Below are 10,899 nucleotides of genomic sequence, written 5' to 3' on the forward strand. Positions count from 1 at the left end.
TACCAACATCATTGTTAAGGTATGAGATTGTTGCAACTGAATGCACACATCCATACCCATTTAGTTGCCACACTCTACATGAACAAGTCTTCTTATCTATATCCACAACATAAGACTCTGCCAAATTTCTTATTTCAAACTGGTTTAAACCAGTAGGTAAAACCTGCCAATACATGTTTCAATTGTATATAAGTTAGGGTCTATAGTGTAACTACTCAATTAAAATCCAAAGATAAAGGAAATACCTTTGAGCTTTTTTCAACTGATTCAATAGGGTTGTAATGGATGGACATGGTTTATAATCAGGCCATGAACAACCTTTGATGGTCAGATTGAATTGCCTCTCCATAACATACAACCTAATTTCTTCTAACATTGTGATTATTGTTTTTTTTCTTGCATCTCTAATGACATTGTTAAAGCTTTCAGATAATCCATTTTCAACTGCATCACACATCCTCCCTTGCTGAAAGAAAGCTCTACGCCTTGATTTTGGGTTCTTTTCCATAAGGTAATCAAATGTTGTAGGATTAAGTAGTTGCATTTCCTTCATGGCTGCATTGAATAAAGGTTCAGTTGATGCTTTGCATGCCTTCCAAAACATCCTCTCATAATGTACACCACTGAATCTTTTCCTAAAGTTGGCAACAATATGCCTTGCACACTGTCTGTGTTCAGCAGTAGGCAATACTTCCTTCACAACCTCCAATAGCCCCTACACAATTTAAATTCATCTATTAAGATAATAGAACTTCATTAACAAAAAATATGATGTTGTATAGTAAGTGATATACCTTATGTTGATCTGAGTCAGGGTTATACCAAAACCATTTTCCATTACTAGATCATCTTTAAGATTCTCCAAAAACCATTTCCAATTTTCTTTGTTTTCCACACACACAACTGCCCATGCTATTGGGAAAATATGATTGTTAGCATCTCTTCCTACGACACATATCAACTCTCCACTACATAATCCCTTTAAGAAACAACCATCCAGGTTTATTACTCTTCTACAACTGCCTCTACAACCTTGTTTCAGCCCCTCAAAACATATATAAAACTTATTAAAATATGTCTTCCCATCAGGCATACTGTTGACATCCATTTTGACAGTTGATCCTGGATTGGATCTTCTTATCTCTTCACCATATGACCAAAGCTTGGCATAATGCTCAACTAGTGTGCCTTCAATTAGTTCAATTGCATATTTCTTTGCTCTTCTACACTGTCCCATACTCACATCAATTCCAAATTTTTGTTTTACTTCTTCCTTTAGTAGCCTAACACTCATTTTTTGTTTTTGTAAGAATTGTGTTGTGAAATGGCTACCAATCCATGCATAGTTTACAATTGACCCCATTTTAAAATTTCTTGCACAATTATGCTCATCTATAAGAGACTTAATCTGGAAAGATTTTTCTTCACTCATCCATGAAGCCCACAATCTAAACTTGCATTGCCCTTTACAACATTTAACTAAAAGCCTCCTACTATCATTTTTTTGTAGCAGAATTGATACCCTTTAGCAACAACATAATTACACAACATATGTTTTAACTTTTTAGGACTTTCAAATCTCTTTCCTAACACAGGTTTTTGCTTTTTCCAGTGAACATTTTCATTAAAAGCTGTTACATCCTCATCAATTGGGTTGTGTTCATCCATCTGATCATATGGGTCCTCATGAGATGGATCCTCATGAGGTGGACTGTCTGGAGTTGGCTGCTCCTTAGGGCAGAGCTTGTTCAAAAATACATCATTCAAGGTCTTGTTCATTGGAATGCAATCTCCATCTTCAATGTTATCGTGCAAATTACCTTGTACTTGCACTTCATCTAGGTCAATGCCTCCTTCTGTCTCAACATGCACTTCATCTTGTATTACTTCACCTACACCAGAATACTTGTCGTTGGGGGTGCATACTTCATCCATCTCATCAACAATCCATTGATGAACATTAACATCAATATGATCCATGTACACAGAAATAACACAACTAGAATCATACCCTACTTCGATCAACTACTGGTAGTCTTTCTCAGTTGCTATTATCCTCAATCCTTCAAGGAACTCAATATCGGGCATGCAAAAGTACACATCAACGCATGTCTTGTTTGAGAATCTTTGAATGAACAATAGAAATTCGTTTTTGTCCATTCCAGCAAAATCCACATCCTCAAACCTTTGCTCCGCTCCATCTGAGTAACTAATCACTGGATACCTCGTAAACAAACCAACAAAATGAAGATCTATCTTCATGTAGACGACCATAGCAAGAATCTAAGACACTTTTTTTTGATGAACAGTAGAAGAAAATAGAGGAAAGAGGTAGATGAAATCGAGTAAAGAACATAATTTCTTGCAGAGGAAGGGTTGGTCTCATTTATCGATACACGTATAGGTGGCATGTGATTTGGACATATGACCTGGCTTTTTTTAATGACATGTCGAAGAAAAGCTACTGATTGGGATTGGGGTCACTGGGTGACCGCTTCACTTTTTAGAAAATGGCCAAATCAGCCGGTTAAATGTTAATTCATGCCCCTATAAAGCCAAAAAATAACATAAGGGATCTTTTAAACCAAAACATGTAAGTTCGTGGGGCTACAGTGACATTTTCTCATTACTTTACTATGCTATTATCCATAAACTTATAATACATTATATTTTATCAGAATTTCTCTCTTATTTCTCTCTTATAAAAGCATCTCCAATTGAAGCTTTTTTTATAATATATTATCATTTACTTTTTTTAAATGACCACTTAAAACTATTTGAGCAAACAATTTTTTTATTTTTTTTTATTTTGACCACTCAGTATATATTCAGTGGTCATTATAGTATGATAACTTGTACATTTAACTCCTTCCATTTGAAACATATATCATTTTATACCTAATTTATAATATTTTCAATGTTTTTATTGTATTTTCATAACTAAAACATACTAATTTTTCATATTTTAAGTATATAAATAAAGACTTGATATACTTGTATTATATATTTTTATATTAAAATATAAATTGTGTTTAAAAAAGGATTGATTAAATTAGATGTTCTATAAAACATTTTAGATAGATGAGGGTAAATTAGTTAAATTTATAGAAAAAGCTATTAATATAAATTTAACCATTAAAGAAGTCATTTATTTATAGGTCAAAATTAATAGACGATAAAATGGTAATAAATTTAAGTTATAACATGGGTTAACCACTGGAGATGTCACATGACTTTTTTTTTCTATAATCCATTTGCCATCTGACATCATATGGTTAACCCATAATATGATTTTTCGGCTTAAGAAAAACCGACAATTGATTTTCTCCAATTAATTTTGAATTGAATTTGTTTTGGATTAATAAATGCCTTTTTCCCCTCTTTCCTTACCCTAACACTTTATTTTTAGGATTTAACATTTTAAATTTGAATTCCCCTTGATCCCACTAAACTGTTGATCCAAATCTCATCTACGTGTTTGATTTCCACCAAACATTTCAACCCATGATCCAGGTTAAACGATTTGAGTTTAGATTTGATTTGATTATTGACATATCTATTTTTGCACCTGATGATTTTATTCAGATGGGTCACTCCAACACTTGGAATGCTCATCTCAAGAAGTCCGCCTTTGAGTCTCACACTAGGTGAGCTTTTATCTTTCAATTTCCTTTTTTATGGCAGGATCAAGACGATTTTAGTTTTTGAAATTTGAAAGTTTGATATATAACAATGATCTTGGATGTTTATAATGTTATAGTTATATGATGCAGAGATTTTTATATAATGTGTGATGATTGATGATTGATGTTACATGGAACAGCTCTCAATGAAATTAGCTTACATATTCGATTCTATACAAACAAACATTTTTCTTTTTGTCTTCTTCCTACTAAAAATATAAACTCTATTTTTATATACGAATTGATTTTTATCATTTGAATGTCTAATTTTTCATTTAGTTCAGGTGAATTGGTTACCTTCCTAATGTAACCGGAGATTATTAGTAACAATAGTTTACCTGTTAATGTAATTTATGACGATTATTCCTCACTTTTCTATACAAATTTATTTTTTAGATAAATTATTTATTATTTTAAGTGGTTGAAGCGGAAAAGGTTGTACCAAGAGGTTAACATAACCAAAACTACCCGAACATGGTAGGGAAACATTAGAAATTGGCAAATACAAACAAATATTATGTAGAATTGCATATTTTGGTATGTAATATCCATTTTATTGCCCAATTTTTGTCTCACGCGTTGTTGATGATAATATGCACATTGCATAAAGTTAAATCTTAACTTAAAAGTGCCATATGGAAATTCACGATAATGTTGTGTGCACTTATCCCCTAGCTTGCAAAGAATATTTTACTTTTTCTTTATTATGAATTTTACTGATTTCAAACCATTTTGTCTTGCCACATGGTATTTGGCTAATGGCCCAAGTTATTTACCAAGTGGGTGACGGTGGATTTTTGTGTTGCAAATACCGGGACAAAAATCAATATGGAAGAGACCAAAGTTCGATATAATTATACCAACATACTTTCATTTATATTTTTATTGTATTAACTTACTTTCCATTATTTTTGTTACATCAGTGCTTTAATAGCTGTAATTCTATATATTTCTTCATTTGTTAATTAAGGGATCAATACAACTCGTGATATGTGATAGAGTGTTAGTGGCTTCCACTTTGGTTTCTTGTAAGTTGTAACTTGAAATTTTTATATTTATTTGCTTCGAGTAAATCCTTTGTAGTATCTCAGATGTAAATTGCATGCATCATTACAATAGATCTTGGTGATGATGACCGGTGCATCTAGGAGAAATTCTAAGAAAGTCTATATAAGTGTTGTAATGTGATTTCACTTATTGGTTTTGGATATGTAAGGAGGAAAAGTTTAGTTTATTATGTTGGTGAATTATCTGAGAACAGATGTGACTAATGGCGTGTTATGGTCTAGATTATGGATTACTTGTAGTGTTGTCTAAGGTTTTCTAACTTCCTTGAGGAATAAGGAAATTCTAATAAGGAATGTTTTGTGATTATCTTTCTAGAATCCTAGTTTTTTTCTAATGTATTATGTTTAGTATAAAAAACTGATAGGATCCTGTAATCACATTAGATTGAAGTTTTGAATGATTTTTTTACTTCAATAAAGTTCCTGTGAATTATGCAATTCATCTCTTTCTTGTTTTCCTGTTCTGTCTTGTCTTTAATTGGTATCAGAGCATAGTACCTGCGACAGAAAGAGATCTCAGGTGGAGAAATCAAGCAGCAAACCTGCTCATTATTCTCATGTGGAGAATCTATACAGTAAAACAAATCGCGGCAACAAGGAAAAAGAACTCAGCGACTGCAAGTGATCCCTCCGAATCAGATCGGTACCTGCTCTGAGATCGTGACAGCAGCAAGAGAAATCGATGATTTATGTTTAAATCCCTCTGAATCTGAACTCAAGTGTGATTTGTCCGATTTTTTGAAGGATAATTGGCGACTGTTTGAAGCGTAGTTGGTGACTAAAACTTGACTCGTGAATAGTTCTAAGATTGTGAACTGTTTACACACGAAGTAAGGAAGAGAGATCGTGAGGAGTAAGCAAGATGTGTTATGCCCTAAAAGGAAAAGAAACATGTTTTCCTTTTTTCTTTTTGGGCCCTTGAGAATTGAGATCTGGAAATTTAATTAAACTTTAATTGCAACCCAAAAAGAAATTGTTTTTTTGGGGCCTTTGGTACAAAATCAAGTCATTTGTTTAACCAAATCGTTTTTTTTTTCTTTTTTTGATTCGTGTAGATGAATAAGAAATTAACCGGAGATATCGGGAGGATAAACGTCACAACCACCAGCAAAGGAACACGCTTCATTAACGTTCCAATGACCGACTTTGACATTGTAACATCCCTAAAATCACAAGAAATTTAAACTTTTTAAAATCAACCCAAAACTCATAAATTGTATACAAATCATGTTTTCAAAATATTTCCAAATATCAAAGTCTCCCAAAATCATAAGCCATAAACAAGAGGATGTGTACGGTTACCCCTTCGTCTTCCCGCAATCGTCTGAAGTACCTGAAATCATAACCCAAAACTGTAAGTCAACACTTAGTTAGTTCCCCCAAAGTACCACCACATAAACATAATAACAAACAACATGCGTACAGAGCCTTCAGCCTGACTGGAACGCTTCACCAGCCTGCAAACTATCTGGACCGCTCACAGAACCTTCAGCACGAATGGAATGCCTCACAGGGCCTTCAGTCTATCTGGACCGTTCTCTGGGCCTTTGTCCTGATTGGTACGCCTCTCAGGCCTTCAGTGTACACTAGTTTTCCTCAACCCAACCATACATAACATGTCGACATATACATAACAGACAAACATACATATAACCAGTCAACAGATAATCAGACAGATCTACAGATCACTAAGCATAACATCATCATATATACCAGGATACCGATCTAATAGAGCACTACAACACAATAACATACTATCACATAACAAGATATCTAATCCAATGGGTCGGCCTTGGGTCCTTCGACTAGTAAGTACAATGAGGGAAACTCACCTCACAGATTGGACAAAAGCTGATGAGGTCTCGACTCCGAATCTCAGCTCTAACCGTCACCTATCCATCCAAATGACCAATCTCAATCAAAATCCCAAAATACCCTTAAGTCAAACTTGGTCAAAGTCAAAGTCAAACTGGTCAAATCAACCGAGTCAACCCAGCCGAGTCAACACATAGTGAGTATGTGGGGGGTACTCCAAATGTACGTTGGGGGTACTCGAGCGTTGATCACCATTAGGGTGGTTTACCTCATACGCGAGGCGTACTCCCAGACTCCTAAATTCTCATTAAGAGCTTAATGGCTTAAGCTTTCACGTCCATCTTTCAGATCCATGGCTAAAATACCCTTAAGAGTCATAAAGTTTCCAACTTTATGACTTTGCATGTCCATTAAGTGCTTAACTCAACTTCTTAATCCGTTAAGACCTTCTAAATGATGCATTGAGCAAAACCAACCATTTGGAACCCATTTTTATGACTTAAAACCCTCCCAAAGGGCTGGAGGGACGACTTAATGGGTCCAGAACAATCCATGTTCAAGAATCTCCATATTTGGGATAAAAAGGACCAAAAATCATTCCAACACAAGATCTAAATGAAACTTCACCAAGTTCAGAACTTGATACCTCAAAATGGTGCCAAAAGGTGGTGTGATCCTGGATCCAAAGAGCTTCACTCCTCCAAGGTCACAGATTAACTTAATAATTTTTTTAAGACAAATAAAAGCTAAGACAACACATAATACTCTTTTTAACTTATTTGCTAGGCTTATTTCTTTATATTTTCGTCCTTGACTTTTCTATTATCGAGACATCTCACGGTCTATTACCGTGAGGAGCTTCTAAGAAATTTTTCGGGGGACTGATGTCAACACGCAAAGACACGTAAGTATAGTTGGAAACTATGTTCCCAAGCAGGGTATTTAAAAGGGAATAGGCAGAAAGGACTTTTTAGAGTGTTGGGAGGCTCGGGTCACTGAAATTTTACATTCTTTTTATGATTTCTTAAATTTGGCATTTTGGGTCCAATTGAGCACTTACTATTCATAAGACCAGTCACGTGTCCCAAAGGTTGACTCATACCTGTCGTTATGCTTCGGTGTTGAAAACATTTTCATTTTCTGTTTTGCACGAGTAGCTTCGGGAGGTATGTTCGTGTGTGATTAGCTTGTTTGAGATTTTCAATAAAAAGAGCAATTCTAATCTCAAGGCATACGACTCACTTACCAACTCAAATGTTTTCAGAAGATTCGGTTGCCTTGGATTGGATCAAAACAAACATAAAATAAAATATTTTTGGATTTTTTTTAGAATCTATGGAATGCAAAAAAAAATGAGATGCAAAAATATTAAAATTAGGATAGAAAAAAAAATCTTTTTGGTTTTGAAAATTTTAAAATGCATAAAACGAGAGCAAAAAAATGAGAAAGTAAAAAAAATGCAATATGTACAAAACTGTAACCTACATGCAACAAGATCCATTTGCATGGATGGATGTCCCTCCCCAAGCATAAAATAGAGCATCGTCCTCGATGCTTGAAGAGGGCTAAACCATATAATTATAGGGGGTGGTAGAGGTTGGTAGCCGGGTTGGGAATGGGTCCAAAAAAGTCACAAACGTACATTAATTGAAATTTTAAGCAAAATATGAACGATTGAAGATATGGAAATAATTTGCCAAATCGTTCTTGGAGCCTTGCAACTGTTGTGAGAACCTCCTCTTCATCCTCCCCAAGCTATCCGTGAAATATTTTTGGAGCCCGATATCCATTTTCTAGACATCAAAACAAGTTTAAAACCATTTGCGACATTAAAATATTGAAATTTACCAAAGACTAAAAAGTTTTAAAAGAAAGAAAAAAAATACCCCCGGGTTGCCTCCCGGTTAGCCGCCATTTTTTAAATTCGTTGGTTCGACATGGCCCCTGAATATGCATCAATCTAAGTATATGGGGCTCTCCAATACATCAACCTTCTCGCCAGTTCCTTCAATGGACCACTTATCTTGTACTTGACTTTGTTTTTGCGTGGGAACCATACTGGATGTCACACCCCCAAACCGGAACGGCGGAAACGTTCGGGGGCGGAGGACGTCATGCTCAGTATCACAACACATGCATCATAGTAATCAAAGTAACAAACAACCATTGCCTTAATATTAAAGTGTTTATAATGTATTAGATTCATAAAAGATTGACTCCAAAAGTAAATAACAAAACAAAGACATGAAGCTACTATGCTCCATCTTCTGAATCCCGGTGCGCGTACATGTCTACTAGTTTCCTGAGAATACAAGTTATTTTGAAAGAGTAGATCAACATTTAAGCTGGTGAGTTCATAAGTATTTTTGTTATACAAAGTATAGTCTGAGTTCTTTAGAAAAGTTCGCCGGTTCCTCCAGAAAATCCTATATTTTCTGATGTGACGAACGATGAGTAAAAATGACTCTTACAATTCCTTCTATGAGTACTTAATGAATACAAGTTATATACAATCCAGATCAAACAGACAATGAATTGTGTGGATCAGCCCTCAGTCCACAACCAAACAAGGAACAGGGAATGAGGCGGAAGTCACACATTCCATTGTTTGTTAGATCCTCATTGTATATAACCCTGATGTATTCACCAGGTGCTTATGGAGTTAACTGTAATAGTTCTTTGACATTTGATGAAAAATATTCTTTAAGAAAACCATATATTTTCTTTAGTAAAATGATAACCACAATAGTTCCTTCTATAATCACTTAGTTTATACTAGTTATATATAATCTAATATCGAACGGACAGTTAAATGTGTGAATCTGCCCTAAGCCCACAATCAAACAAGGAACAGGAAATGAGGTGGAAGTCACACATTCCACTGCCTATCGGATATTAATTATATATAACTCTGATGTATAAACTAAGGTATTATAGAATTAACCATTTAAGATCCTTTATGTTATACTAGTTTAATAAGAAGTATTAAACCTTTTATAAATGAGTTTCTAGTTTCACTAACTCTATTGTGAAATATTGTTTTCAGAAAGTTCTATCGAAAACTGTTTACCTTAAAAGAACGATGTTTACCATAGAAAATCCTATATTTTCTATAAAACTGATTGGTTGTCTAAGTTTTTCCAAGATCGAAAGCACAAGTACAAATACTGTACTTACTGTAATGTTATCTAGTTCTGTTGATAAGTTAGATTATCTGAAGACTTGGTTGTTCTGCAATTCTGATACGACGATAGTACCCTCCTATGATTACCTAATACATATGAGTTGCATATAACCTTGATCGAACAGACTGTTGATTGGGTGAATCTTCCCTAAGCCCACAACCAAACAAGGAACAGGAAGTAAGGCGGAAAACACACATTCCACTACCTATCGGACTTCAGTTTTATCTAACCCAATTGTATTTACTAAATAATCACATTGTTACTATCCCTTAAGATTGATCATGAAAAGTATATTACTACGTAAATATATCGTTTTTATCTATTTGTGAGTTTTATAACCATACTAAATTTGACTAGTGTAAAACACGATGTATTGTAGGCGTCGAAAAATATGACATTTGTCACCCGCAGACCTGCCGGTCCGACTGTAGCTAACAACGAGGTGCGGGATTGTCAATCCCATATAGATCTATACACAAACTCACGCTCTCCTCCTAGGAGACTCTGGTCATAAGGGTAGACTTCTGCTGGTACTTATATGAGTACTCGAAGACGTATCTCACAAGCTAGATTAACGAATTTACTAGTAATGGTGCGGAAAAACCCTTTTTCTTAATTAACAGATAAGTTTGTAAAAAGATTTCCTTTGATATTATAAACTAATTTAAAGCTTCTAGTTTATTTTCTAGTTTTAACAAGTTTCATGTTCTAAATACATTTATAAAGGTAAGAAAGACATATTAAGCAATTTATATTTTTCAACACAAAATTTCTTGTGTTATACTTGTATTCCCCCCCCCCCCCTTAAAAACATTAAAAAGTTGGAAAAGATATGGGGGGTATGAACTCACCTTATGTGGGTGATTCAATTGAAGATTCGATATAGAATGATAAGTCCCACGAGTGAAGTCCCGAAGCACAAACGAGTCCTAAATGACATATAATGATACATATAGGCATGAAATTAGTGAATCTAACTACAAAGGCAATTGGGAAACAACCTAGGATGCAAGAATAACTCACCAAAGGAGTGTTATAAGCAAGTTAGGAGGCTGAAAGGGAGTTCACGTCCCTATGGAGTGTTCACGGCCCAAGTTGAAGGGTTCACGACCCTGAAGAAGGGTTCACGTCCCAAAGATGTGAAGAACA

The 10,899-nt window shown here is 34.7% G+C and overlaps 1 protein-coding gene across 1 annotated transcript; it reads right to left on the bottom strand.

Annotated features, from left to right (window-relative positions):
* Window positions 1-211: 211 nt before the first annotated feature.
* LOC145121846 (uncharacterized) lies at window positions 212-1,294 on the bottom strand. Its single transcript, XM_079057542.1, has 2 exons — window positions 842-1,294; window positions 212-715 (listed from the first exon to the last, which is right to left on the bottom strand). Exons 1-2 carry the CDS (start codon window positions 1,292-1,294, stop codon window positions 212-214), a joined length of 957 nt encoding a protein of 318 aa, XP_078913668.1.
* Between the last annotated feature and the right edge of the window lie 9,605 nt (window positions 1,295-10,899).

Source organism: Lactuca virosa, chromosome 6, assembly GCF_052849685.1.
Source record: "Lactuca virosa cultivar CGN04683 chromosome 6, Lactuca_virosa_CGN04683_v6, whole genome shotgun sequence".
Taxonomy (NCBI): domain Eukaryota; kingdom Viridiplantae; phylum Streptophyta; class Magnoliopsida; order Asterales; family Asteraceae; genus Lactuca; species Lactuca virosa.